This window comes from Suillus clintonianus, assembly GCF_016758775.1.
Source record: "Suillus clintonianus strain FC179 chromosome Unknown DEU56scaffold_34, whole genome shotgun sequence".
NCBI lineage: Eukaryota > Fungi > Basidiomycota > Agaricomycetes > Boletales > Suillaceae > Suillus > Suillus clintonianus.
Window position 1 is genome coordinate 266,180 of NW_024539258.1, and position 23,390 is coordinate 289,569.

General features: G+C 49.5%; 9 protein-coding genes across 9 annotated transcripts; 6 read left to right on the forward strand and 3 right to left on the reverse strand.

Moving 5' to 3' along the window:
• Nucleotides 1-80: 80 nt before the first annotated feature.
• DEU56DRAFT_912632 (uncharacterized protein) lies at nucleotides 81-777 on the forward strand (the record flags this gene model as incomplete). The annotated part of the gene is made up of 2 exons (XM_041357425.1): nucleotides 81-355; nucleotides 405-777. 2 exons carry the CDS (start codon nucleotides 81-83, stop codon nucleotides 775-777), a joined length of 648 nt encoding a protein of 215 aa, XP_041208625.1.
• A 1,924-nt stretch (nucleotides 778-2,701) lies between these two features.
• DEU56DRAFT_912633 (uncharacterized protein) lies at nucleotides 2,702-3,143 on the reverse strand (the record flags this gene model as incomplete). Its single annotated transcript, XM_041357426.1, has 2 exons — nucleotides 2,702-2,830; nucleotides 2,886-3,143. 2 exons carry the CDS (start codon nucleotides 3,141-3,143, stop codon nucleotides 2,702-2,704), a joined length of 387 nt encoding a protein of 128 aa, XP_041208626.1.
• A 2,000-nt stretch (nucleotides 3,144-5,143) lies between these two features.
• On the reverse strand, nucleotides 5,144-7,368 carry DEU56DRAFT_803541 (Peroxin-3-domain-containing protein; the record flags this gene model as incomplete). Its single annotated transcript, XM_041353225.1, has 7 exons — nucleotides 5,144-5,173; nucleotides 5,319-5,916; nucleotides 5,977-6,090; nucleotides 6,146-6,512; nucleotides 6,567-6,651; nucleotides 6,702-7,149; nucleotides 7,209-7,368. Coding segments are annotated over 7 exons (1,802 nt in total), but the record flags the coding sequence as incomplete, so codon positions are not given.
• A 2,111-nt stretch (nucleotides 7,369-9,479) lies between these two features.
• On the forward strand, nucleotides 9,480-10,460 carry DEU56DRAFT_756019 (P-loop containing nucleoside triphosphate hydrolase protein; the record flags this gene model as incomplete). Its single annotated transcript, XM_041349971.1, has 8 exons — nucleotides 9,480-9,507; nucleotides 9,560-9,726; nucleotides 9,754-9,771; nucleotides 9,823-9,957; nucleotides 10,006-10,050; nucleotides 10,154-10,227; nucleotides 10,279-10,343; nucleotides 10,396-10,460. 8 exons carry the CDS (start codon nucleotides 9,480-9,482, stop codon nucleotides 10,458-10,460), a joined length of 597 nt encoding a protein of 198 aa, XP_041208628.1.
• A 53-nt stretch (nucleotides 10,461-10,513) lies between these two features.
• On the reverse strand, nucleotides 10,514-12,357 carry DEU56DRAFT_803549 (kinase-like protein; the record flags this gene model as incomplete). The annotated part of the gene is made up of 7 exons (XM_041353226.1): nucleotides 10,514-10,966; nucleotides 11,018-11,363; nucleotides 11,412-11,571; nucleotides 11,600-11,816; nucleotides 11,865-12,045; nucleotides 12,177-12,201; nucleotides 12,348-12,357. The coding sequence occupies 7 exons, from the start codon at nucleotides 12,355-12,357 to the stop codon at nucleotides 10,583-10,585; spliced, it is 1,323 nt and encodes a 440-aa protein (XP_041208629.1). The 3' UTR covers nucleotides 10,514-10,582.
• An 873-nt stretch (nucleotides 12,358-13,230) lies between these two features.
• Nucleotides 13,231-14,903, forward strand: DEU56DRAFT_945797 (uncharacterized protein; the record flags this gene model as incomplete). The annotated part of the gene is made up of 7 exons (XM_041359019.1): nucleotides 13,231-13,317; nucleotides 13,371-13,415; nucleotides 13,471-13,498; nucleotides 13,550-13,851; nucleotides 13,886-14,166; nucleotides 14,217-14,442; nucleotides 14,526-14,903. The coding sequence occupies 7 exons, from the start codon at nucleotides 13,231-13,233 to the stop codon at nucleotides 14,859-14,861; spliced, it is 1,305 nt and encodes a 434-aa protein (XP_041208630.1). The 3' UTR covers nucleotides 14,862-14,903.
• A 518-nt stretch (nucleotides 14,904-15,421) lies between these two features.
• On the forward strand, nucleotides 15,422-16,707 carry DEU56DRAFT_736531 (uncharacterized protein; the record flags this gene model as incomplete). The annotated part of the gene is made up of 7 exons (XM_041348518.1): nucleotides 15,422-15,488; nucleotides 15,544-15,662; nucleotides 15,713-15,874; nucleotides 15,944-16,019; nucleotides 16,071-16,199; nucleotides 16,257-16,438; nucleotides 16,492-16,707. 7 exons carry the CDS (start codon nucleotides 15,422-15,424, stop codon nucleotides 16,705-16,707), a joined length of 951 nt encoding a protein of 316 aa, XP_041208631.1.
• Nucleotides 16,708-17,809: 1,102 nt separating this feature from the next.
• DEU56DRAFT_945809 (uncharacterized protein) lies at nucleotides 17,810-19,869 on the forward strand (the record flags this gene model as incomplete). Its single annotated transcript, XM_041359020.1, has 7 exons — nucleotides 17,810-18,008; nucleotides 18,190-18,370; nucleotides 18,426-18,612; nucleotides 18,706-18,777; nucleotides 18,833-18,886; nucleotides 18,939-19,610; nucleotides 19,655-19,869. 7 exons carry the CDS (start codon nucleotides 17,810-17,812, stop codon nucleotides 19,811-19,813), a joined length of 1,524 nt encoding a protein of 507 aa, XP_041208632.1. The 3' UTR covers nucleotides 19,814-19,869.
• Nucleotides 19,870-20,375: 506 nt separating this feature from the next.
• Nucleotides 20,376-21,972, forward strand: DEU56DRAFT_945815 (acetylornithine aminotransferase; the record flags this gene model as incomplete). Its single annotated transcript, XM_041359021.1, has 8 exons — nucleotides 20,376-20,517; nucleotides 20,573-20,637; nucleotides 20,693-20,867; nucleotides 20,928-21,010; nucleotides 21,058-21,399; nucleotides 21,450-21,527; nucleotides 21,583-21,680; nucleotides 21,717-21,972. 8 exons carry the CDS (start codon nucleotides 20,376-20,378, stop codon nucleotides 21,970-21,972), a joined length of 1,239 nt encoding a protein of 412 aa, XP_041208633.1.
• Nucleotides 21,973-23,390: the final 1,418 nt, after the last annotated feature.

The following is a 23,390-nucleotide window of genomic DNA, read 5'->3' on the forward strand; positions in this document are numbered from 1 at the left end:
TGCAATCATCCGCGAACTGTCTCGTCGGCGAGCACGACTTTCGAAAATTTTGCAAGCCAGACACAGTCCTCCACTGCGTCATGCGCGCACAGATCAATCCACTTTTTCCCGAAGCTGATGTCGACAACCGTGTATACGTATTCGATCTTGTAGGATCAGCTTTCCTACACCGTCAAGTCCGACATATCATGGTCGTCCGTTCTTTCCTGGTCGGAGCAGGACTTGAAAAACTATCCACAATCTCAGTTTTCATGAACGTCTCTCCTGACACATCAAATACATTGCTTGAATTTCAAGTGGATCGCAAGCCCGAATATCTGATGACAGGCGTCTCCCTCTCATGCTCTGAGATTGCGTATACGCAGAACCAGATGTCACATGGCAAACTGACGACGACCGTACAGAGAAGTAGCACAGTCTCAGACCTTTATCACCAGCTTCATTCCATACATCAACGCTCCCTCATCACAGTCAGTCTTGGACGAGCACTTCCTCACCGCTCACACGCAGTATCATTCTCCATCACCTCAATACTTGCGCTTCAGTCAGAAAGGGCTAACACCCGATACACTCCCTCATTCGAACTTGAGCCCAGAACTGGTTCTTGGTGTCCCACTCAGCGCAGGGACGTATAAGCGCGGTGCAAAATATGTGCCTCTATTGGAGAGGAAGAGACTTGACCATGTCAATGTGGCCGAGCGTTGTCGGATATGGAGGGGGAGCAAGTATAGCAAGGAATGCAAGGCGAGATGCCTCAGGATGACAGAATTCAATTAGAGCCGCTCATGTATGCCCTTGTAGATGCGATTGTCGTTGGATAGGCAAAGGGAAAGCGGGTGCGTTGACGTGCTAGGGTACGGCGGTTATATGACCCACATGATTGGATGTATGAGTGCACAACAAACAAGATAGCGGTCAATACATTCAATCATATTGCACGAGAATCTTGACCTTTCTAAGTGCTCCATTTGTACAGTCTCTGCCAATAATACAATTTGGCCCGCCAATGTCAAATCTCGGAACTCAGTCCATGGACGTGATCTTCCATGGGTCACAAGTAATTCGTAACTGTCACATGCTAGTGGTCGCCGGCGGAGAGGAAGAGAGCCTGAGCGACTGGTCTGGTCTTTGTTAATTTGGTGAGCGGAGGAAGAGTGCGTAGAGCCAGCCGATATACGATACAAGCAGCGTGCTTTTAGCATCCACGGGGAGAATTTCTCCACGATGTTGAAAATAGGACAGTCGGGCAAGGGATATGCCTCACAAAAATGGGCAGCAAGCATCATATGTATCCTCTGTGCCATCCAGGAAGGGGGCAAGGTCGAACGAAACCATATGCTGAATGTCTAGGCGATCGGAGACAACAGTATTGGCATGATCTCGGTCCTTGGAACACTGCGACAGCAGAAGGTTCGCATATCTCACAAAGAGGCGGAGGGGTGAATCGAGCATATGATGACGAGCATCCTGATGAAGCAGTCTTGACGATAAGAGATTCCGCGTGGTCGCAAAATAGTGTGGATGTTTATTTGCTGGGAAGATGGCAATAGATCCCTAGCTAGGTCATCGTTGAGACCAAGACTTGTGACATCATCATTATAGACCACGTACCCGAGGAGGTGTTGTGAACCTAGATGGACGGAAAACGACTGATATTTACTGTATAACTTTCAGTCGGTGCTCTGTCCTCTTTGAAAAAGTGCACCACAAGGCCGACTCCACAATAGATACATCTTTCGATCGTACAGGCGAGGTAAGGTTCGTGAGTGGAGATGTTGGATCCGAAGACATCAGAACTATTACCCGAGAATCAAAAGCATTCATACACGATTAAGAGAAGAGGTGGAGAGGTAACTCACATCAAGCAGTGCGCCATCCTGATTGTCGCAAGCATGAAGAACGACGACCTTCAACGTGAAGGAAGGATGGACACCACAAACGGGTGGAAAGGACAGTTCTGCAGCATGTTAGTAGATGTACATGGATGAGGAGCAAATCACTCACCGAAAGGAGAAAATCAACTCATCCCAAACATACAAGGTCAGTTCATTATCGGCCAGGAGAACAAGGTTTCCGACTTGGGAAGGCGGTCAGCAAACAGTTAGCGTGAGTTCGGTTCGACAAAAAGGGCGCATACATCGGCGATCTTCCCGATAACAGCGTCGAATATCCTGAGGGGTAGGACATATGCGGGCTGGATACAGCGTTGTCAGTCCATGCTTCATCAAGCTATTGAAAATGTGAGCGAATGATGCCTGGATTACAACAAGCCAACAAGCCAGAAGATGGGTCACGGAGATGAGGTAAGGTTCAGAATTAAAGCCTCAATCACTTGGCTGGCCAATTTTCTGCACTTTTCATCGAGTGATGCAAGTACAGCGTAAAATGTTCGAGACTTGGAGTGCCTTAAAAAACTCACAGTTGTCCTCCCAAATGCTCTCCTTCACCAGCCCATCACGCAAGGACTGCTGGCGTGACGAGAGCTAACCACGCTCATTGAAGAGGCATGATATGCGAGGACCATTGCATATGGGTCCATTGGATTGGCGCCAGAGTGATAGAATACCTGTAGACACTTGGGCCGCAGCACACAAATTGTTACAGAGAGATGCGGTTGCTGGGCGACAGGTGTGGAAACTAGGGGTCGCGTCATTGTCGGTGTTTCTTCAAATTTGGTGCGTTGCTTTGCAGTGACATGTCGTTAAGTGCGACTGCAAGGTCGTGGTCGTGGTTGTATTTTGAGAGCACGTCGAAGATGTGGATTTGAGGTGCTGATGAGGCCGAGAGCAAGGGGGACAGGTCTGCGGCTGATGGGATCGCTGTAGTGCATCTGAGAATGACGCGTTAGTGATACGATTGGACATTGTGTCTGCAGAAAGATATACCAAGTGGTTGAATTGTCTCATGGACATCTCAGAACCGATATCCTCTCCCATTGCGGTCATCGCAGTACCAAGAACGGTGAACGATTGGAAAGTATCATCGGATTTCTTCTCCATTTTCTTCTCATCCCTGGCTCCATACTTCTTCCCCTCTACGCTCTCAGATTGCTCCTTCTCCTTGAGGGCATCTAGGTGCTCGCCACACAAGTGCAGCAATCTCTGCAACCGCAGGACGTTCCCGGTGGCAACGAAAGAGGACATTTGTACAAGAATCTATGCCTGCCTTGAGATCGGGTGCTGGATAGCCTTCAGTGTCTCCAGTGCTGCATCTGAAGCATCCTGCAAGCCTGTGACTCCGACTCAACACGTCTCTCGACCCAAACAACCTATGTGGACGTACCAACGTAGAGCAGCGCCAACCATGAATTGTCCCCACTTTTCATCCAGCGCCGTGTCATCCCTCTCCATCAGCGGCTGCAAGATTCCTCATTTCCGCTGCCCACGAACACAAATCCCAGACCGAGAGCATTTATAGCAGCGATCTCCATCGATGCGCCGTCGTCCGCAACCGCAGGAAGGAGGAGAGTGAGCAAATCCCCGCGGTGAGAGCCTGAGTATGCTACCCCGAGCCCCATTATTGCAGATATTTTGAGCGGGACAGATTTGTTCTCTGCGTGTTCTGCTAGCAGAGCGAGGGTGGCGTCTGTTTCCGTGCATACACTTGCGTTCAGCAAGCCTGTGGCAAAAAATGCACCGGCCGGAGTAATTAATACGGATGCGCAGTGTCATGGTGTAAATAAATACCTTGATCCACTCCTCAAGGGGGTATGTATATCTGTCGATGTGGCTGAGGCTGATGTCCGTGTCCCAGAGGAGTCCGAATCCGAGACTTGCTGCAGCGCTCATCATGCCTAGCAAGGCCATCAAGAAACCAGCTTCACGAACTGGTAAGACAGTCACCGTGATCTTTGTGCTTATACACCCAGCTGTTGCCCTTGTCGGCTTCCACCATCAATTGATCGTTACCAAAGCCAGCATTAAGGAACGTATTGACAAATGTGCCTGCAAGGTTAGTGCAAGCCGAGTCGACGTTGGCGGACTGCCCCTGATCCTGAACATGGTTCAGAAAGAAAGAAAGTAAGAGTTTCAAAAAGTGGAACGCACTCGTGGTCTCCATATGACCCCTGTAAACGTCCTCAAGGCTTGGAAATGCCCGCATATCCTCTTCCTCGATGACGTGCCCCACGCGTCGATGGGGGATGGGGCAACAGCTGGAGACGCAGATATGGACTGGACGGGAATATAAGGTGCCCTGGACTGCGACGCTGTCGAAGACGAGTGGGGCGAGAAGCATTTTCACTTTTTCACCGGCTTAGGCAGCTGCATCTCTGCTTGTCCAGTGCTGCGTCCACGCTTGCTGCGCGCTCGTTTTCTTTTTCCTTGGAGAGGGACGCGGAGGGGGGGGAGAGGGCGTGCGAGAGTGTTTGTCGTTGCCGCACTTTGTGGTCCTGCTGCGGGTGTAGATGTCGAATGGTGGAGACGAGAAGCAGAGAGAAATTGTTTGTGGAGGAAAGGGATCGGGAAGGGATCGGAGCGGCACTTTCAGGGCGAGATTAACAGTATCTATGAAGATGCGAGCTGAGAGGATGCACGGTGATCCAAGTGAAGTTTCTTTTTCGCGAGTGACTGGGTTCGACGGGTGGAATGAAATATTGATGTATGGAGGGGTTGCACTTCTGCAGGCGGTGCACGATCCAGGAAGAGAGAGCTTGAGGAAATACAACAAAATCTGGATCTCAAGTACACAAAGTACGTTGAGATGCACAAAGAAAGAGGGCAACAAACACCGACTCACCCTGATCCACGTGTTCGTCAGCCAGCCCTCGATCCTCTAGCCTATCACAGGGTCATCTCTGTTGAGGTGGTCGCTGTGTCCCTCGCTAGAATCAGTCATTTCCTACATCAGAGTATGGTACTCCCGCCAGCTTCACCTGCGCCGCTACCGACGACAAGGATACAGGGAACGCATTGTGGTACATGTTAGCGGCAGCAGGAATGGGACGGAGGAGATGAGACTGGTCCTTGGTGATATCGGGATGATCGAACATGGTAAGGAGAGGGAATGAAGAGAGAGAGCGCGCTGCATGATTGCCTACAGAAAGTACCGTTGTTATTGGAGATATGCAAAACAGTTGGAGTATATATATAGAACGTACGTGGTAAGTAGGCTGAATGAAGAGGGCTGTCCGGTGCTCAAGCGCTCACTGCTGCTCGCGCACCGCCATGACATTCTGAGAATAAAAAAGACGAACAGTCAGTCGAAGCATTGATAGCGTAACACGAATCAAATGAGATGAACGTGGCATCCAATGTTCGAAAACAGGAGTCACGAACACAAAAGAACCAAAAGAACCCAAAAAAATTGCGAAAACTCACATCTACCAATTCATTCGGCACAGCATTCAGCGCCAACTGGCTCCACCGCGCCAGTCCAGGCAAAAGGCCCGCCAACCGTATCTTTATCTCCTCCTTCGCTTCTTCTTCCACAGTCAAATCAATCGGGTCGGTCGCAGACAAACCCTCTGGGAGGTTCGTCGTGCTCGAGTCTACGAATACCTTGGCCCGGAGTCCATCGACCAGCACCACCGTGGCACGGTCGAGCGCGGCGCTGAGTGCGTAAGCAAAATTTGGACCGGCCAAATATGCTCTGGTCTGCGAAAGGAGGGAGGAGAATATTGGGTCGTTGAGCTCGGCGCGGGGTTGCGATGTTGGGGGTGTAGACGTTGTGTTTTGGGCGGGTTGGCTGGAGGATGGCGATGGAGAAGAGGCGGGAATGGATGAGGGCGGGGTTGGAAAGATACCTACACGAGGCGTAGGGCCAGCAATTGGTGGAGAGTCGTCACTCTCGCGTAGTGACGAAATGGAAGAACTAGGCAGGAGTGAGGATTCAGAAGGAGTTTGGGGGATAGCACCCCCTTGTGCAAGTACGTGGGCTGTCGTTTCGGGAGTTGGTGGAAGGAGGGAGCTGAGAAAGCTAAGTAGTAGAGTGAGTCAATGAACCCGGCAGTGCGGCAGCGATGGGGGCTCTACTCACCGGCCAGAAATACTCGCTTTATTATCGCTAGTACCGTCCCCTTCAACACGTCGTCGAACATCAAGGATCAGTACGTGGAGCTCAGAAGGTGACAATTTCGTCTTGAGGGATACTCTGACAATAAAACATCAGTGAAATATACGAGTACCTAGCTGAAGAAAGCACATACTCCTCGAAGACAGCTTCGACACTACCTCGCACTCGTGCGGCTACATCCTTCCATCCTACGTGTAGTATCCACCAGCTAAGCGTCAAGAAGCGCATCTCAGTCTCCTCCGATACGCCTTCGATCTCCTCATCCCAGTCCTCTTGGCCAGACCATGCCGGCCATATCGCCTCCACGTCAACAACACGAGATACAGCCTCCCGGAAGATAAGACCAGAAAGCGTTGGTGCTGCCTCGCGGATGCGTTCGGCGCGTTCGATAGAAAGGACTGAGGTTACGTAGCGTTCACAAGCTAGAAGGGCTAGCTGTATGCTTGTGAGGAGGGACAGCAAAGTGGTCGTATAGAGTGTCGTCAGTGTACGGGTCAGTGCTGACATGTATTGCCTTGAGAAAATTGCAAGTCATACTGGATATAACAACGTACTTAGTATTTTTACTTCCTTCCACAATTGTGCTTTTGTTCGGGTGCTACTCTCGCTCATGGAGGTAGACGTAGAAGCCCGTGGTTCCTGTTTGTGCATAAAATTGAATTCGGACATTCCGAATACGAGAAGCTCACATGAAAAGGGGCGCCAGGATTGTAGCTCAGCGATGAACTAGCGGTGGTAATGGAGTCGGAAAGTTGATTACCAGCAGAGGCGAGGAAATCGTGGGGTTGCTGCAGTTGATCACTCATGTGTGACGAGGAGCTGGAAAAGCGATCAACCCAGCTGCCTGTTGAAGCTGCCATATTCGATGATGTTTCTCCATCAATGCCTGAATAGGACGACAATGACGCAGACCCGGCATCTGAGTGCACGTCTGAGGCGGAGCTAACTTCGGACTCAGAATGAGACTCTGGTTGTTGAAAGCGGGATCGAGGACGAGCTGTGCGTGACAGAGATTGAAGCTCATTGGTAAGGGACTCGACATCCATCTCCTCGAGGATTTGTTCAGCTAGTGTAGGAACAAGTGCCATGATGGTGAAGCATGCGTCATCATGGGTACTCTGAAAGCGTCTTCGAAGTCTGATAACAATGAATGAGCGGGTAAATCAATGAATATTTAACAAAGTCAGCGAACATACGCCTCTTGAGCAGCTCTTTCTCTGACAACCTTCTCCTTGGCTTCCTCCAATCTTTCGTTGACATAACGGCTCACAGCATACGTTCCACAGAACACAACTGACGTCTCAAATAGCCCACGACGCCGGTCGTATACGTATTTCCTAGCAGCGTCGAACATGAGGCCTAAGTTCTTATGTGAAGCAAACATGCATAAATAAAGGCAGTTCAACGACAAGTCCAGTGCATAATATTATGATGCTCGAACTAATGAACATTTGTCCTTGCAAGTCTGCGATTCGTGAGCACCGTTGCAACAGTACTTTAACCCAACACCGTGTAACCCACATCAGTACTAGTCTTTGATAATGTTCCACTATCCCATCGATAATTAATGGGCGCTTCAAGCAAACACATACATGTTCATCGTTTATGTAAATATTCCCGCTACGTCAGTAGTGGGTTTTGTTCTGTCATCGCGTTTTTTTCATGAACGACCAAATTTTTTGGTGGAAAATGCACTTCCGGCCCTAAATCGTTCGTTAATGGTCTTTAGTTCGCACGCATATCGATTCTGCTATTTGCGTGTTCTGTGATTTTTCTTACCTCTAAGTCAATCATGTCTTCTACTTGCTGCGAGCTTCTTGGTTTTTTTCTGACATTCCAGCCGTTATTCGTGTCGACAAAACGTGTCCTGATTCCTCCGTATCCTTGACTTTTCTGCACCGTTATAATGTGCCGCGTTCTGTCGTTAATCACGACGGGGTGGCTGTGGAGTCTACTTCTGGACCTGCGCGTGTGCCTACCGTCGACGGTTGGTACAATTCCCGACAGCCGTTTCGTTTGGCCTATCTGAACGGGTGCGATGTCGAGCTAGGTGTTGATTGGTTTGCATCTGTGAATGCAAAATTTGTTGGGTCTCGATTTCAGCGTCCTTCGGAAATGGAAATTGCACGGCTTCCTGATGGTCACTGTTGGATTACTCAGTCTGGAGGTATGTACGTTGATCGTTTTTGGGTGCGAGTGTTAACAGAGGTGTGTAGGTACTTCTTCACCTGTTGTTACAGGCGGAGACCATATCTCAACTACCCAAGCGGGTCCCTCGTCTATAGTTACCCAAGCGGGCCCATCTGTAACGCAGTATGATATTTATGATGCGAATAACTTTTTTGAAGGCTACGAGGCGAAGACCGACTGGTATTGAGCACCTGCGCCTGACATCTTGTCTACTTGCACTTATATCATTCATCGTATCTCCGCGTCACGTCACGTCTCTCTGTATTGGTAACTCCCGCTGTGAATCGATTGTAGTTCGGGCTCATAGTATTCGTAGACACCAGCTTACAGGAGAATATGGCGCTGGAGGAGAAGGCCACTTGCAACAGCAAAACGACACGAGAGAAATCGAGACCGATAGTGATTGCAAAAAGCGACCGTAGCGGGCTCTGCCGCGAGCGGCCTTTCCGCGTTATCCTTGGTTCGGACGCTGCCATGGCAGGATACAACCTGATACGCAGCCGTCCTTTCCACTTACTCGATGGATGAAGGTATTAAGGGTTGAAGCGAGGTAGTTCAAACCCTATAAACAGGTTAGGTGCGCGGATGCAACTTTCGCATTAAAGGTCTGGTGTATTCGAGAAGTATCGTAGCACTGTCCTCCAGGCTGTTCTCATGGCAGGATACGACCTGATACGCAGCCGTCCTTTCCACTTACTCGATGGATGAAGGTATTAAGGGTTGAAGCGAGGTACTAGTAGTTCAAACCCTTACACAAGGACAACGACGACTCTGAAGCATCCCGCCCCCTCTTTCTTGTTCGTTTCTTAGATCAGCCACGGGATAACTTTATCAGATCTACCAGCTTAATGTCGGATCTTACTATCTTCGTCATGCGACTCCACCACCACGCGCGCCTCCCTAGCTCCCCATATCTCCCTTCAAATCCTCTTTAATTGTTCACATCTGCTCGCATATCATTCATCGTCGAACAGCTCTCCGTGCTTCTAAGGAAGGTTTCCGCTAATCCGTAGTAGGCTCATAATTATAATGGACTTTGATAAACTTTCAAGTTGCAGAATAGCGGTGCTTATGTAATAAGCTTCCCCATCTCCGAGTTAGAAGAATCGTCGATCCTCATATTCTAGTAACAGTACTGTCCTCTTCCTTTCCTTGCTATGGGTTAGTCTGTTTGCTAATGTTTCTATACGTATACGAAAAAGGCTCGTCAACGAACGCCATCGAACGAGCTATACATATATAGCGCCGAAGAACTTGCACGCTTCAAGAAGAGGGACATGCTTGCAGATTCTGAGTATCTTGATGGTATGCTCCGTCACCTTAGTCACAAGTGATTACTACTAACTGTTCGTCTTAGAAAAACTCAAGAACACCAATCCAAACCTCAACGTTCTCAAAGAATACAAGAAGCGAGAGGAGGAATTCATGAAACGCGCCAAAGACTTGGAGGAGACGACGACAGCGCGCGACACGCAGAAGCAGCTTTACGACGGTCTCCGGAAACAACGCTTGGACGAATTCATGGTAGGTTTCAGCTCAATTTCATTGAAGGTGAAGGAAATGTATCAGGTCCGTGCCGACGTTCTTTGGTTGATCAGAATTGTCTATATCTTCCGTTAGATGATCACTCTTGGTGGAAACGCAGAGCTTGAGCTTGTCGACAGTATGGATCCCTTCTCAGAGGGCATCATTTTCAGCGTCATGCCTCCGAAGAAGAGTTGGAAGAATATTTCGAATTTATCTGGGGGCGAGAAGGTACACTCTACTTTGAGGATCTGGGAATACATACTAATCATCCTCCAGACCCTTAGCTCACTTGCTCTCGTGTTCGCTCTGCATGTGTTCAAGGTAAATCTGATGTCAACTCCGTGAGCAGTTTCAGTAGACTCAATTTGTCCTAGCCTACGCCACTTTATTTCATGGATGAAATCGATGCAGCCCTGGACTTCAGGAATGTCTCGATTGTGGCGAATTATATATCAAGGATCGCACCAAGAATGCACAGTTCATTATCATTTCTTTGAGGTGACTATTCCTTCTCTCCCGAGAACCGCCATGGCTAATATAAATTTTCAGGAACGACATGTTTGAGCTAAGTCACCGTCTCATCGGTATCTACAAGACAGCAAACGCAACACAGAGTCGGTAACATGATTATCTTACGAGACGTGTTTCTCATTTGTTCTCGCACAGGTATATCCATCGATAACCACGCTCTTGCTCGTCGAACCATCAAGGCTGTGCCGGCGGCAGCCTGAAATGCTTGCATTAGCACTCTGTAATGGTCGAGTTCTCGCTTTCTGTAATCAATCATGTTTTGTACATTATATATATGCATTGTGTAATAAATGATGCTATCCTATCGTATCCCTCGTTCTACTCATCCCTTCAAATTGCGCCACTGGGGATGAACCTCTGATAACCATTCTCCCAGAGACTTTCCGCCCCAGCCTAGACTTATTGAAGCCTCGCCATGAGCACTTGAAACAGGGAAGTCAGCTGGCAGAAGTAACGGTGGTTCGGATGTGAACCAGGGGTGAGTCAGTGCTTTGGAAGGGCGGAGACGCTGAGATGGTTCATATACAAGGAATCGGTGAATCAGATCAACAGGAGTTGGTAACATCGCCTCAGGGGGCATGTGAGTTTTCGTATCGACCTCGTGCTGCTGTGCGGACGAAGGAAGATTGGGTAGGATAGAGGGGAGATCAACAGGCTGCGCATTTATAAAGGACAACTTGTTTGCATCCGGTAAGCTCAAAAAGGACTTGTCGAAGTCAGAGAGGAAGATCGCATTAACAAATTCAACGACACTTACTGGCCAAGTTGTCTCATTTGGCGAACCTCGTGTCTTGAAAATACTCCATGCCAAACCGATCTCTTCACGTGTGGAATCAAATAGTGAATCTCTGGCCCACCTATTGGAAGGGTCTCCGACGCGAAGTCCCTTTGGTATAACGAATGGCTCGGCTGGCTTCGCCGGGCTTTCGTCGCCCGAGTCAGACTGCTCATCGCCCCCAAAGTCGAAGTCTTCGTCGTCAAACGGGTGAAAGAGACGAACGGAAGTGAAGAATTCCGCGAAAGTTGCTCCAAGGCTCCAAGAATCAATCGTGAATGCGTCATAATTCCTGGGTCCAAACAGGAGCTCAGGCGCGCGGTATGGTCTACTCTTAGTGAGCGTCCAGTGCATACTCGGTCAGGCAGGGACATACCCTGTAGAAACTTCAAAGTACATATTTTCCGGGGTTTCGACCCATAAGTCGTTTTGCTTTGCGACGAGATCTTCCCCTTCTTTCCAGGAGATACCGAAGTCGATGAGCTGAACGCGGCCAGATAGAGTGAGAAGTATGTTGCTTGGTTTTATATTCCGATCTCGCAGTCTCGTGAAGGAATGCCACACCATTTAGGACTTGAAACATTAGTGATTTGGCGAGAAGAACAAATCGCTGCTCGTGTGGACTTGGAGTTGACGGATCTGCAGGCATAATTGAAACAAGTGGATGGGGAGAAAAGTCGTTCGAAGACAACATCGCGAGCAAAGACGAAGGCACATATGGCATCCAAAAGCTCATCGTCTGTAAGCTTGAATCGATGCCATGGCCCAAGATAGAAACCACCTGTGATGAGAGGTAAGACCCGCACTATCACACTGAGCGAAGACTCACATTTGGATGACATGCGGAGGCGATCAGCCTCGCCTCTTTGATGATATCGTGGGGTTCTTTGACATATTTAAGGTGGATGGTAGATGTCTTTATCGCAATCCACTGAGTCTGCCCTTCACGTTCGAGCAGACTCTTTGAGACAAGAGAAACTGGGCCTTCGGCGACTGTTTCGCGAGAACCACTCGGCTGTCACCATCATAGTTAATCACAGCTATCTCGCAGAAATGGACGCATGCCGAAAATGATAGATGGTGTGCTGCATGACGTTGGTGAAGAGCCTTTAACCTCGCATCCTGCCACAGATTGACCTACCTTTCCATGGCGAACCCTTCAGTGCCTTCACTGCCAGTTAAGATCACGGCATCGAAATAGATCGAAGCGATAATAAAATGGTGGGTTATCCCCGACTCCCACGTTAGTAGTAGGGTCTTGTGACTCTTGTCGGTCCTAGAGGGAAAATTGGTCATGGCAAGGGGACCGTACCCCTGGCCATGGCGCAGCTGCCCTAGAGGCGGGGCGGTTTCCTCTCCACTCCAAATGAGGGCGCGAAAACGGATCAGACGAGTGGTGCGCGGGTGTGCCTGGGGAGGCTATTCGCGTTGACAGGCTCGGAGTTCAAGGTATGCAGCTACGCAAGAGCATTGGTTCCGATTCATTTTGACCGGGTTTGGTTTTGTCCTAGGCCGCGCTGTTCGTCCTTGTACGAAACATCGTGTTTGAGATGGGTGTCAGAGCGGCCTTCAAATGGAAAATTGGTCATGGCAAGGGGGACCGTTTTACCCCTTGCCATGGCGAAGCTGCCTTTGAGGGGGTCCAAACAGGCTACAGATCATGTGATCATGCACGTTGTGTTCATTGTTTATCAATATTTATTTTTATTTGGTTAGTCTGCCAGTGGTCCGTCAGATTTACCCACCTGGCATATGACCTTGCAAGCAAGGTGATACAACTTTGAAACTTTAGCGCAGTCACCGAAGCGGAGTCTTAGTGGAGCACTGAGCGCTGAACGTTGAACAAGCAGCAACAGGTTACGGAAATCACAACTAGGCCTCTCTTACAACCATTCTTCATATCGCAATGAAAAGAGGTTAATCTTGTAATTGGCGGTAGTGGCTTTGTTGGCCGTCACATCGTCGAGCACCTTCTAGCTCGTGGGGACATTGTCTGTGTATTCGACATCGTCCAGCGACATCATGATGTTGACTTTTATTCCGGTGATATCACGGACGAGTCCCAGCTGCTTGATGTATTGAGAAAGGTGCGCGCTACTTCACTCATTTTTATGGTCACTGAGCGCTAACTCTCTTTCCCCAAACATGCCCCTGGTTGGATTACAGCTGCATGTCTGGAAGAACATGCTGGCCGTATGGTTGCTGCAAGGAAACTCATAAAAGCAGGCTGCGAGCAGCGTCCCAAGAGCGATTATGTATGCCTGGAGGCAGCAAGGCCATATGTATGTGAACCCTTCTTGGTACCTCTCTGTGCTGCCGCTAATATCCCTTCTAGAACAATGACGATGCCAAAGTCATTATTGCCAACGCTGTTCAACATGTCGGTCAGAGTGTCAAGATCTGGCTCGCAGCAGCTGACCATGAACGAGATGTAGGGCCGAAGAAACGTGTCTTGCATTAAAGGTATATGTTTCCCCCCTCGAATCCATCACGAATCACTTACATTATACACAGCACTAGAGAATATTCCCAATTCCGTTCGGCTATGGAATGAAACTGTTAAACTCGAAGAATCAATCACAGACGCCCGCATACTCCTCTCCCTTGCCGTGGAGGTGATCCCTCTTTCCGTCGAGCTCTGGCTCACTCTTGCTTGTCTTGAAACACCTGATCACGCCAAAGCCGTCCTCAACAAAGCCCGCAAGTCTGTTCCCACGTCGCACGAAATCTGGATTGTTGCTGGACGCCTGCTCGAGCAAGGGGCCACAGGCGACCCCGACAAGTCCACAGAAACCAGAAGCAAAGAATTTGAGCTAGTAGACAAGACCATTGAGCTCACCCGTCCGGCAGCACTGGGTGCTGCTCACGCGCAAGCAATGGTTAAAGGAGGCGGAGCGGTGTGAGAGCGACAGCAGCCTGCGGACGTGCGAGGCAATTATCAAAGCTACAGTGAGTATGGAGGTCGAGGTCGAGGACAGGCTGAATACACGGGTTAGCGATGCGGAGAGCACAGTGGCAAGGGACATGATCGGGACTGCGAGGGCCATGCTTGTGTATGCGCTCAAGGTGTTCCCGGATCAGCGGAACCTCTGGAGAAAGGCTGCAGATGTGGAGAAGGCGCACGGCACCAAGTAAGATGATCTTTTTGCGGTATGTATGAATCGTACTGATCTTTTTTTAGGGAACCACTTGATGGAGTGCTCTCTCAGGCAGTACAATATTGCCCCCAGGCGGAAGTCCTCTGGCTTATGTCGGCCAAAGAGAAGTGGCTGGCTGGCAATGTGCCGGTGGTGCACGAGGTTCTCGAAAGGGGCTTTCATCGCCAATCCCGAAAGCGAGCAAATCTGGCTCGCCGCTATCAAGCTCGAGGCTGCGAATGGCAAACTGGGGTTGCAACGGAGCTACTCGTACGTGCACAGACAGTCGCGGATACTGAGCAGGCAAGTGTCTCACCTCAAGATCGACGATCGATCTGACTGATAATTTTCAGATCTGGATGAAATCTGCTGTATTCGAGCGCCAGCAAGGGCAGTACGCTGCAGCACTTGAAACCGTCTCCGCCGCCCTATCTAAATTTCCTGAGTCTGCCAAACTGTACACGATTCAAGGGCAGATCGGCCAGATGCAAAGGAATTACTCCATAGCTCGTGCCTCGTACATGGCAGGCCTTAGGGTTTGCCCGAAGGAGATTACCTTGTGGGTGCTTGCGAGCAAGCTAGAGATGGCACGCACATGCGTCGATTGTCATGGCATGCACCTGAGATGCTTGAATGTTGGGAAGAGCACGAAGGAGCTACTGGCGATGGTTGCGGATGCGTTCCAATGAAAGTTTTCTCGAAGACTTTTTGTGGAGATAGTTGTTTCTCATATGTACTGGTTAGATGGTCATTATATCAACATTATATGGCCATTTATGCTGCAGAACTGGCGGCCCAGGTATCATGCATTTTCTATACTTATCAGAATTTAGCAGTACTAGTGTCAAAACTCAACACAGTCAGCGAATTGATTACCTAAGCACATTCCTGGACCCACAACTTCGCTAAGAACTTATCCCGGAGTCTTGCCAAGACTCGGATTTGCAGTGACTGAGTGACCCCATGTTCCTATTTGCGTGCTCAGCGCTCAGCTGCTGTCCGCCATAAATGCAAGAGGAATGTTTGATTTGGCTTGCTTATATATCTGGTGCGAGAGATGTGTCCGACAGTCTGGTGTTTCAACTTCAACTTTCAAGCAACTTCTATTTCTTAGAATGGCGAAAATGTAGCCGGTCCCTGCTGACTGATTGAACCGAATATTGGTTTTACTTATATAACGATACAGATGCGAACTGGCGAAGCCACTGTCATACATCCCCCAGGCCTGCAGGCCTATCACCATTTTGCCATGGCTTCAGGCATCCCGCTGGATACCGCTACCATCATGTCATCGGTGCTAGAAGGCATTTTATATGGTAGGATCACAATGAATTTGCCCGTCCTATGCCCACCCAAGCTAGCACTCTTCAGGCTTTTCCGTTCTCATGTTCATGCGTACCATCTGGATGATCACCTACAGCCGTCGCATACAGAAGATCAATTGGCCAGCGACTGCAGTTGCCACCTTGCTGTTCTTGCTGAGCACCGCAGTTAGCCTCTCGCCACTTGCACCCAGTGTCATCTGCTGAACCCTCTCAAGCATATGGTCGTAGGCACCATTCGTCTTGAAGATGGACTAGTGAAGTATCGTGACACGTTCCCAGGCGGCCCAGCGGTGTTCTTCGCAGACACTTCCGACGAAATGTTTGTGATCAAGTATGCGATAATTGTCTTACAAACTCTGATTGGCGACGGTGTGGTGGTGAGTTCAAGTTTTCATCTCCAAGTTTGATAACCGCGTATCTTACAGAAATTTCCTTTCTATCAAAAGATTTATCGATGCTACCTCGTTTGGCAATCTGTGGGGATTGTCATTCTACCTTGCATGATGTGGTGTGGTGTCGCAGGTTCGGTTGCAATCATATCCAGGAACCGCGTGCTCTGATGTTGTCTCACAGTGTTTGGTGTTTTTACAACCTGCAACTTTTCGCGAGCGTCGACCGACATCAATATCTTCACCAACAAGACTGGACATTTGGTCGCGACGTTCATAACCTTGACACTTGCAACCAATTTGCTCAGCTCAGGTAAGCACACTTCTGCGTAAGTGCGATGCTGAGGCATATTAACTTTGATGTGTGCAGGATTACTGGCATATCGCATCTGGGTGATCGACCGCAAGGTTTCTGCGATTCGCACTACGAAAGGGAGAATGCCTTTATTGCGCGTGCTTATAGATGCTGCCATTTTATACTCTGCGACGCTCTGCTCCTCACTAATATGTTTCGCCCTCTCGAACAATGGACTGTATATTATGGCATACTTGGTAATTCCGCTGTTAACATCTGCTATCGAAATCACTGAGTTTAGATCAACTAGAATGTCCCGATCATCTCGATTGCCTTCTACATGGTGTTCATTCGCGTCGCAAGCAGTCAGCACAATCAGAACTCAAATGTCCTTGGAGCATCAAGTGAGATAGAACGAAGAAACTCACGGCAATATCCTATGCAGCCTTTCAATGGTATATACGTGCAGGATGATATATCCTTCTTGGGTGATAGCCCAAAAGTACCGATACATACATTAGTATAGTTATCTAGTTTAGACATTCAAGCTTTATCGTTGCTAATACTATATCGCCAGTCTCGCTTACTACAGACGCGCATAGGCATCTCTCCATTCTTTTACCACCCTCGTGAATTCACGTGATCACACTGTCACTTCCAATATTTGAAGGGCAGCTTCGCCATGGCAAGGGGTAAAACGGTCCCCCTTGCCATGACCAATTTTCCGCCGAAGGAAAACTGAACAGTCACGTGGTTCGATTTCGTAAGCAACAGTTTGGCGATCTGAGTGCACAAGTCTGAAGTGTCTTCGAAGTGTCTCTGGAGTCAATCGTTTGTCTTCGAAGTGTCTTCGAAGTGTTGTCTCTGGATTCAATCGTTCTAGCTCATCCGACCGACGTTCGTCGTCCCAACAACATCACCGTCCAGTCCGAAAATACCATTTACACCAGCAACGGAATACAGGTTTGCCATACATCTACCTCTCTTATGCCCCGCAGTCTCATCAATGTGTGATCCAGCCACGCTCTGTCGAACTCTTCAACTTCCTGAATGTTCCAGAAGTCAACGACCTGGGGAAGCGCCTCCCTATCATCCGTTTGTACAAGCCAGGGACTTTCCAACACACTGTCTTCTACCTGGGTGTGACCACCCCAAACGCAGACGCTTCTACACGCAAAATTGGCTTCGCGGGGAGGTACGGCATCCGCATTCTGTCCAAGCAGACGAAACGCCAAGTTCTGATCCGAGGACACAGATATTTGGCTATGGTCTTGAGAATTCTTTCGCCAAGTATAACGTTTCCTGTCGCTTCTGTCCGCGTCAACTGGACATGGATTAGGCTGGTTTCGACGGGCCAGGTACGTCTCTTTTGTTCATCGCTTCAATCTTGCGCTGATCCCTCAAAATCATCCTTTTCCATTTGCACAGAGCCTGATACACTTGCTTTCAGCGCGTCTTATCCTCAGCTCACGCTCCCTCCATATCAACATTTGAAGAACGGAGCCCTGTCGAAATTCTTTCTTCGAGACACCGGATGTCGTGACAGCGCATACATTCTGCTCCTGCCTCGTATCGGCATTTTGCACTCCCCTACAGATCACGTTTCGATCCGGACAACTGCGCGTCAAATGTCCATCCCAATTATTTTCATTTTTCCAAGTGATCACAATGTGTTCCGCCCTCTGACTGGACGCACTGCCCTAAACATCGCCTACTTCGCTATAGTCGGGGCCCTCACGTCCTTTCAGCAATTAAACATTCCGTTCTTCGCTTCATTCGCTCCTTCAACACTCCGCCCCAGCCCACATACTATCTTCGTGATGGCCAGTGGGTCAGAAATCGAACTCGCTCGACACCCCGCCTGCTCTCAATACGCCCGCATGCACGCGTCATTCGCTGATTTGTTCTTCTCAGCTCGTGCACTTTCTTCCAACTTGGTGTTTTGCTCGCGTCTGCTTTGCTTGTGTCAGCGGACGCGATCGCCAGCGTCAGCTCCCTGCATCCTTAGTCGTGACTAGCCGGAATGCCCTGCTGCCTGGTTCAAATGAGCTACAGCCAGCCACGATCACGGTGAACATCGGCACAGGTAAGATCACAGACATCCAAACGGTGTATGCAGAACGAAGTCCGGGGGGAGAGACAACATTTATTGATGCAGGAGAAAAGTTCGTTCTTCCTGGACTAGTCGAGTGAGTGATTGGTCCTGTGGCCTCAAGAAAACCTACCATTTGAATGTCTTTGCAGTGCCCACGTCCATCTAAATGAGCCTGGTCGAACGGACTGGGAGGGTTTTTGGACCGGTACGCGAGCGGCTGTGGCAGGAGGAATCACCACGGTCGTGGATATGCCGTTAAACTCTATACCGCCCGCGACCACATTACAGAACCTCGAGATTAAGCGACAAACTGCACAAGGCCAGAGCTGGGCCGACGTTGGTTTCTGGGGGTGGAGTTATTCCAGGGAACCAGGCAAGCCGCGCGTTCGATACTACTGTTTGAGGAGATCGGCTGAAACTGGAATAAAGGCTGACCTGAAACCATTGGTGGCAGCTGGAGTCAAAGGATTTAAGTGCTTTTTGATTGAAAGTGGCGTCGAGGTAAGGGAGAGATTTCGATATATCATCCATCCAATGACCAATACCATTTTTTCAGGAATTCCCTTGCGTCTCAGAGCATGATCCTCATGCACACATGCAAGAGCTCCTGGTCAAACTCCATATGAGGACCCGGCGAGCTAGCTAATTTTGTTCTCTCGCAGGATCAATCGACTGTCCTTTTGTTCCACGCAGAACTTGAGGGCGACTCGTGCTCAGTGCAAAATAACGAGGAACACGATCCAACAGCATATCAGACCTTCCTTTCCTCTTGCCCTCAAGAGCTTGAGGTTAACGCTATCTCTCTGATAACGCGCTTGCAAGAAAGGTACAACTCCCTTCGTTGCCACATCGTTCACTTATCTGCGTCATCTGCTCTTCCTATTATTCGCGCTGCGCGTTCTCGCAAGTTGAATCTGACGGTGGAAACATGTTTCCATTATTTGTGCCTCTCAGCGGACAGCGTACCACGCGGCCGACCTGAATTTAAGTGCTGTCCACCTATCCGTTCCGAATCAAACAGAGATGCACTGTGGGAGGCATTGATAGACGGGACCATTGACTGTGTGGTATCCGAACACAGTCCATGGGTAGCAGAGCTGAAGAAGTTCGAGGAGGGGAATATCATGACCGCCTGGGGAGGCATAAACAGCCTCGGTTTTGGCCTGAGCCTTCTATGGACAGAAGGCCGAAGGAGGGGCGTCAGCCTTGGTCAGATTATTCGCTGGACAAGCGAGGAAACTGTGAAACATGCTGGGCTTTCATCATCCAAAGGCCAGTTATCAGTAGGGTATGATGGCGACCTCGTCATCTGGGACCCTGCAGCCGAGTTCAAGGTATATTATAAGCACTTTGCCAAGTCATTTTTTAATGATGATAGGTGTCGAAGGAACACTTCCACTTCAACAACAAATTCTCCTCATACGAAGGGATGGTGCTAAATGGAGTTGTGCAGCAAACAATTTTGCGGGGCCGCATGGCCTACGATAGGACGCAGAACGGCTTTGATAGCCTTACTCCCATTGGCAAGCTCTTGTGATTGCCAGTGCGTTGCAGTCTTGTTCCTTTTCCCAGCCTTCCACATTCAGCGCAAATCGATGAGAGTGGGAGGAGTTGCGCGAGTTTTATCATGCCAGTGATCTTTCGGAACGCCGTCTGTTCTTCCGTTGAATTTAGTTAATACAAGCGCTTTGTGCTATGCGTAGAAGCTTGCACCAGAAGTCGAAGCCGAACCCCCTGACCAAACCCCGCATGCTATAATTAGAATTATTGAACGCGTTATTATACATAATAACGCTCAGATAACACTAGTACTGGTTCAAGACTCCCCTGAGCTTCCAGAATTCTAAGGTTGTGCTTCAACTTGGCCTCTATAGCAAGAATGCCTCTTCTTAGCAGAGTATCTACCTGCGCAAGGGCTATTCGTTCAACGGGCAGTTCTGGCGTCGCCAAATGTTCAGTATCTCCAGTGATTATGTAGACATCTCACGCATCTGTAGTCACTCTGGGTTACTGATCTGCGCCATTTCAGAAACGATCATGCCCGACATTGTGAACGCGTGGCTTCTGCAGGTAGCACGCCCAAGTCACAGTCGCGGTCGATGGCTGGACAACAACACGTCACCAGAGGCCACGGCCGCCTCACAGAAGCTGTTCTGGCGAAGGGTGAAGGTTCATACGTGAGCTTTGAAGATGGGCGTAAGATGCTAGATTTCAGCTGCGGTATTGGAGTGACAAATCTTGGTAAGTTGCTATGCGTCCCATGGCTGGCAAGTTCGACTATGACGTGCAGCACCAGGTCATTGCCACCCGAAGGTTTCCAAAGCTGCAGCAGACCAATGCGTGAATATTGTTCATGCTCAAGTATGCTCTGACTTCGAATGCTAGTTGAGATAAACTCACCTTGATACTTTTCTAGTGCAGTATCTCATTCCATGGCCCTTACTTGCGCCTGATCGAGAAACTCCTTCCAATAATGCCTGATCCCTCGCTTGACTCGTTCTTCTTCTGGAACTCAGGCTCTGAAGCCATTGAAGCATCCCTCAAGATGGCACGACAAATTACTGGTCGGCAGAACGTTATCACCATGCAGGGTAAGTTAGTCGTGAGCACTCGCGCAGTGAAGAGTTCATGAAGCATTTACGCCATCCCAGGCGGTTATCATGGTCGAACGTTTGGTGCCATGGCTGTCACGAAGAGCAAGACAGTCCATAGTGAAGGATTCTTTCCGTTGATGGTAATGCGGTGCTCAGGACATCAGTGACTAGACTAACATCATCGTAGCCTGGGGTATTCGCCATACCATTCCCGTACTGGCACCAACTGGGATTACCACTCGATACGAGTGAAGAAGAGCTCGTCCGACTCTCATTGTATCAACTAGATCTTGCTCTCAAACAACAAACAGCTCCCAGGGACACAGCTGCCATCATCATTGAGCCTGTACTTGCAGAGGGTGGCTATGTACCAGCCCCTGTATCCTTCCTGAAAGGATTGTGCGCCGTCTGCGACAAACACGGCATCCTCCTTATCGTGGATGAAGTACAGAGCGGATTCGGCAGGACTGGCAAGTACTTCAATATTGAATATAGTGGTGTCCGACCCGATATCCTGACAATCGCAAAGGTGCAGTAAATTTCTGTAATTATTAGTCATGGCTAATTGATTGATTGTAGGGTCTTGCAAATGGATTCCCGTTGAGTGGTGTAGTCAGCAGGAAGGAGCTTACCGATAAGTTGGTGCCAGGTTTCATGGTCAGCTCATTACCACTAGCCCATGCTTTACCGTCCCGTTGACCGGCGTTTTAAGGGAGGTACATATGCAGGCAACGCTGCATCATGCGCCGCCGCGGTAGCCGTTGCTAACGCCTTCCGTGAGGAGAAGGTGCTCGGCAATGTTTCTGCTCGGTAAGATCACTACATACGCGATCCAGAATTCGGTAGTCTGACAGTTTCCAGCTCGAGCGAACTTTTAACATCGTTAAAGTCCATCCGTGATGACCCAGAAGTAGGAAGCACGATCGTCGATATCCGGGGTCAGGGCCTGATGATTGCTGTCGAGTTTGCATGCCCGTCGTACTCTCCAACAGATCCCGCTCTGGTTTCATCCGCACCGAAGAGCCTGTATGCTCATTCGAGCAGTGCATTGAGCCGTTTGAGAATGGGCCATGCCCTGCCTCGCCTGCTCTTGCGAGGTTGAATTAGGAGGAAGTTGTCATTCCTGGCAGAGCGGAAAATTCGCGACCTATGCGTTGCACAAGGTACTCGGTGATCTTGAGTAGGTCGCGACCATGCGTCACGCATCGATATGTAAGTCCGTCATCACCGCTCTTCTCTGCCACGGGACCTCGCAAGATGCCCAGCCCGTGCAGCTATCACCCAGAGCCCTCAGCGCTCGAGCACCCCGCGCTCTTGGCGCGTTGCAAACACGTAAACGGCTACCTCGCAGTGCAGCCGCTCCAGTCACATCTACATGACATTATTAATCTGGAACTTGGCGTCCGGCCTGTCCTCCTCCTTTTTTATCCCCTTCCAAATTATTCAATTCATCTTTTGTTCCAGGTAAACTCCCCCATCTGGCTTCTTATGTACTACATGCCCAGCTCCGGCTTCGGAAATTCCGAAGCCTGAATCCAGTGCAACCAGCTCTACGCTCCCAATCCGCCACATCAAGCTCCGGCACCCGCACATCCTTGTCCTTACCCACTAACAGGTCTTTCAATCACGCTTTGTACATCATTCAATCTGCTTACGCTATTTTCGCAGATCCTCCTTGAATCCCAGCCTCATACACAAATTTCAACCCCGAAGTGCAAGTCTCCGCTGGCTATTGTCGACACGCGTTGTGTCTTATTATCTTGCATACTTCTCCCCAAAGTCGAGACAGTCGTTGAAGGAGGCAAGGTTCAGGGCGAGGCTTTCCTACAGGTGGTCAGTATGTCCCTCTCGATACCAGGCCGGGATGTAACTTAACGTCCAACCAAGCACCGCTCTTCATGCCCCCATACACAATCTGCATCACCGCACGCACTCGCACACCTCCAAGTCCTCCGCTAACGGAGGCGCATACGCATACATGGGACTCACCCAGTTTCCTCACCAAGCGGGCCATCCAAATGGCCGAGCGCCTCCCGCTCCAAAGTCGGCTCCAGTGCTCACCCAGTCCTTGAATTTGCAGAAGCGACTTGTCTCTGGCGCTTGCCGACTGAAGTCCTGTCCCAAATCTTCCACTACTGTCTTCCAGAATTCGGTCATTCTCGGTCGCTATCAGATCGAGAGGCTCCCGCGTCGTTGACTGGAGTATGTCAACGATGGAGGGAGGTTTCTGTAGGCACACCCAGTCTGTGGTGTGGGCTGCGCGTATCAACATCAATCAAATCTCGTCTCCCTCTATCAATTTTTCCCTCGGCGACGAACAACTGGAACTTCCAGTCCTTCCTCATCTCTTTCACGACAGCAAGCTCCAGCAGCTTCTCTGTTGAATTATATGCTCAAGTAACGACTTTGAACCACATCCGAAGCTAGTCAGCCCATTGCGTTCGTTGAAAAAACGAAACACGGCACCAGTTAGTCAGTTCAGTCATCTGTAGCGCCCTTTCATTCCTTACTAAGCGTTGG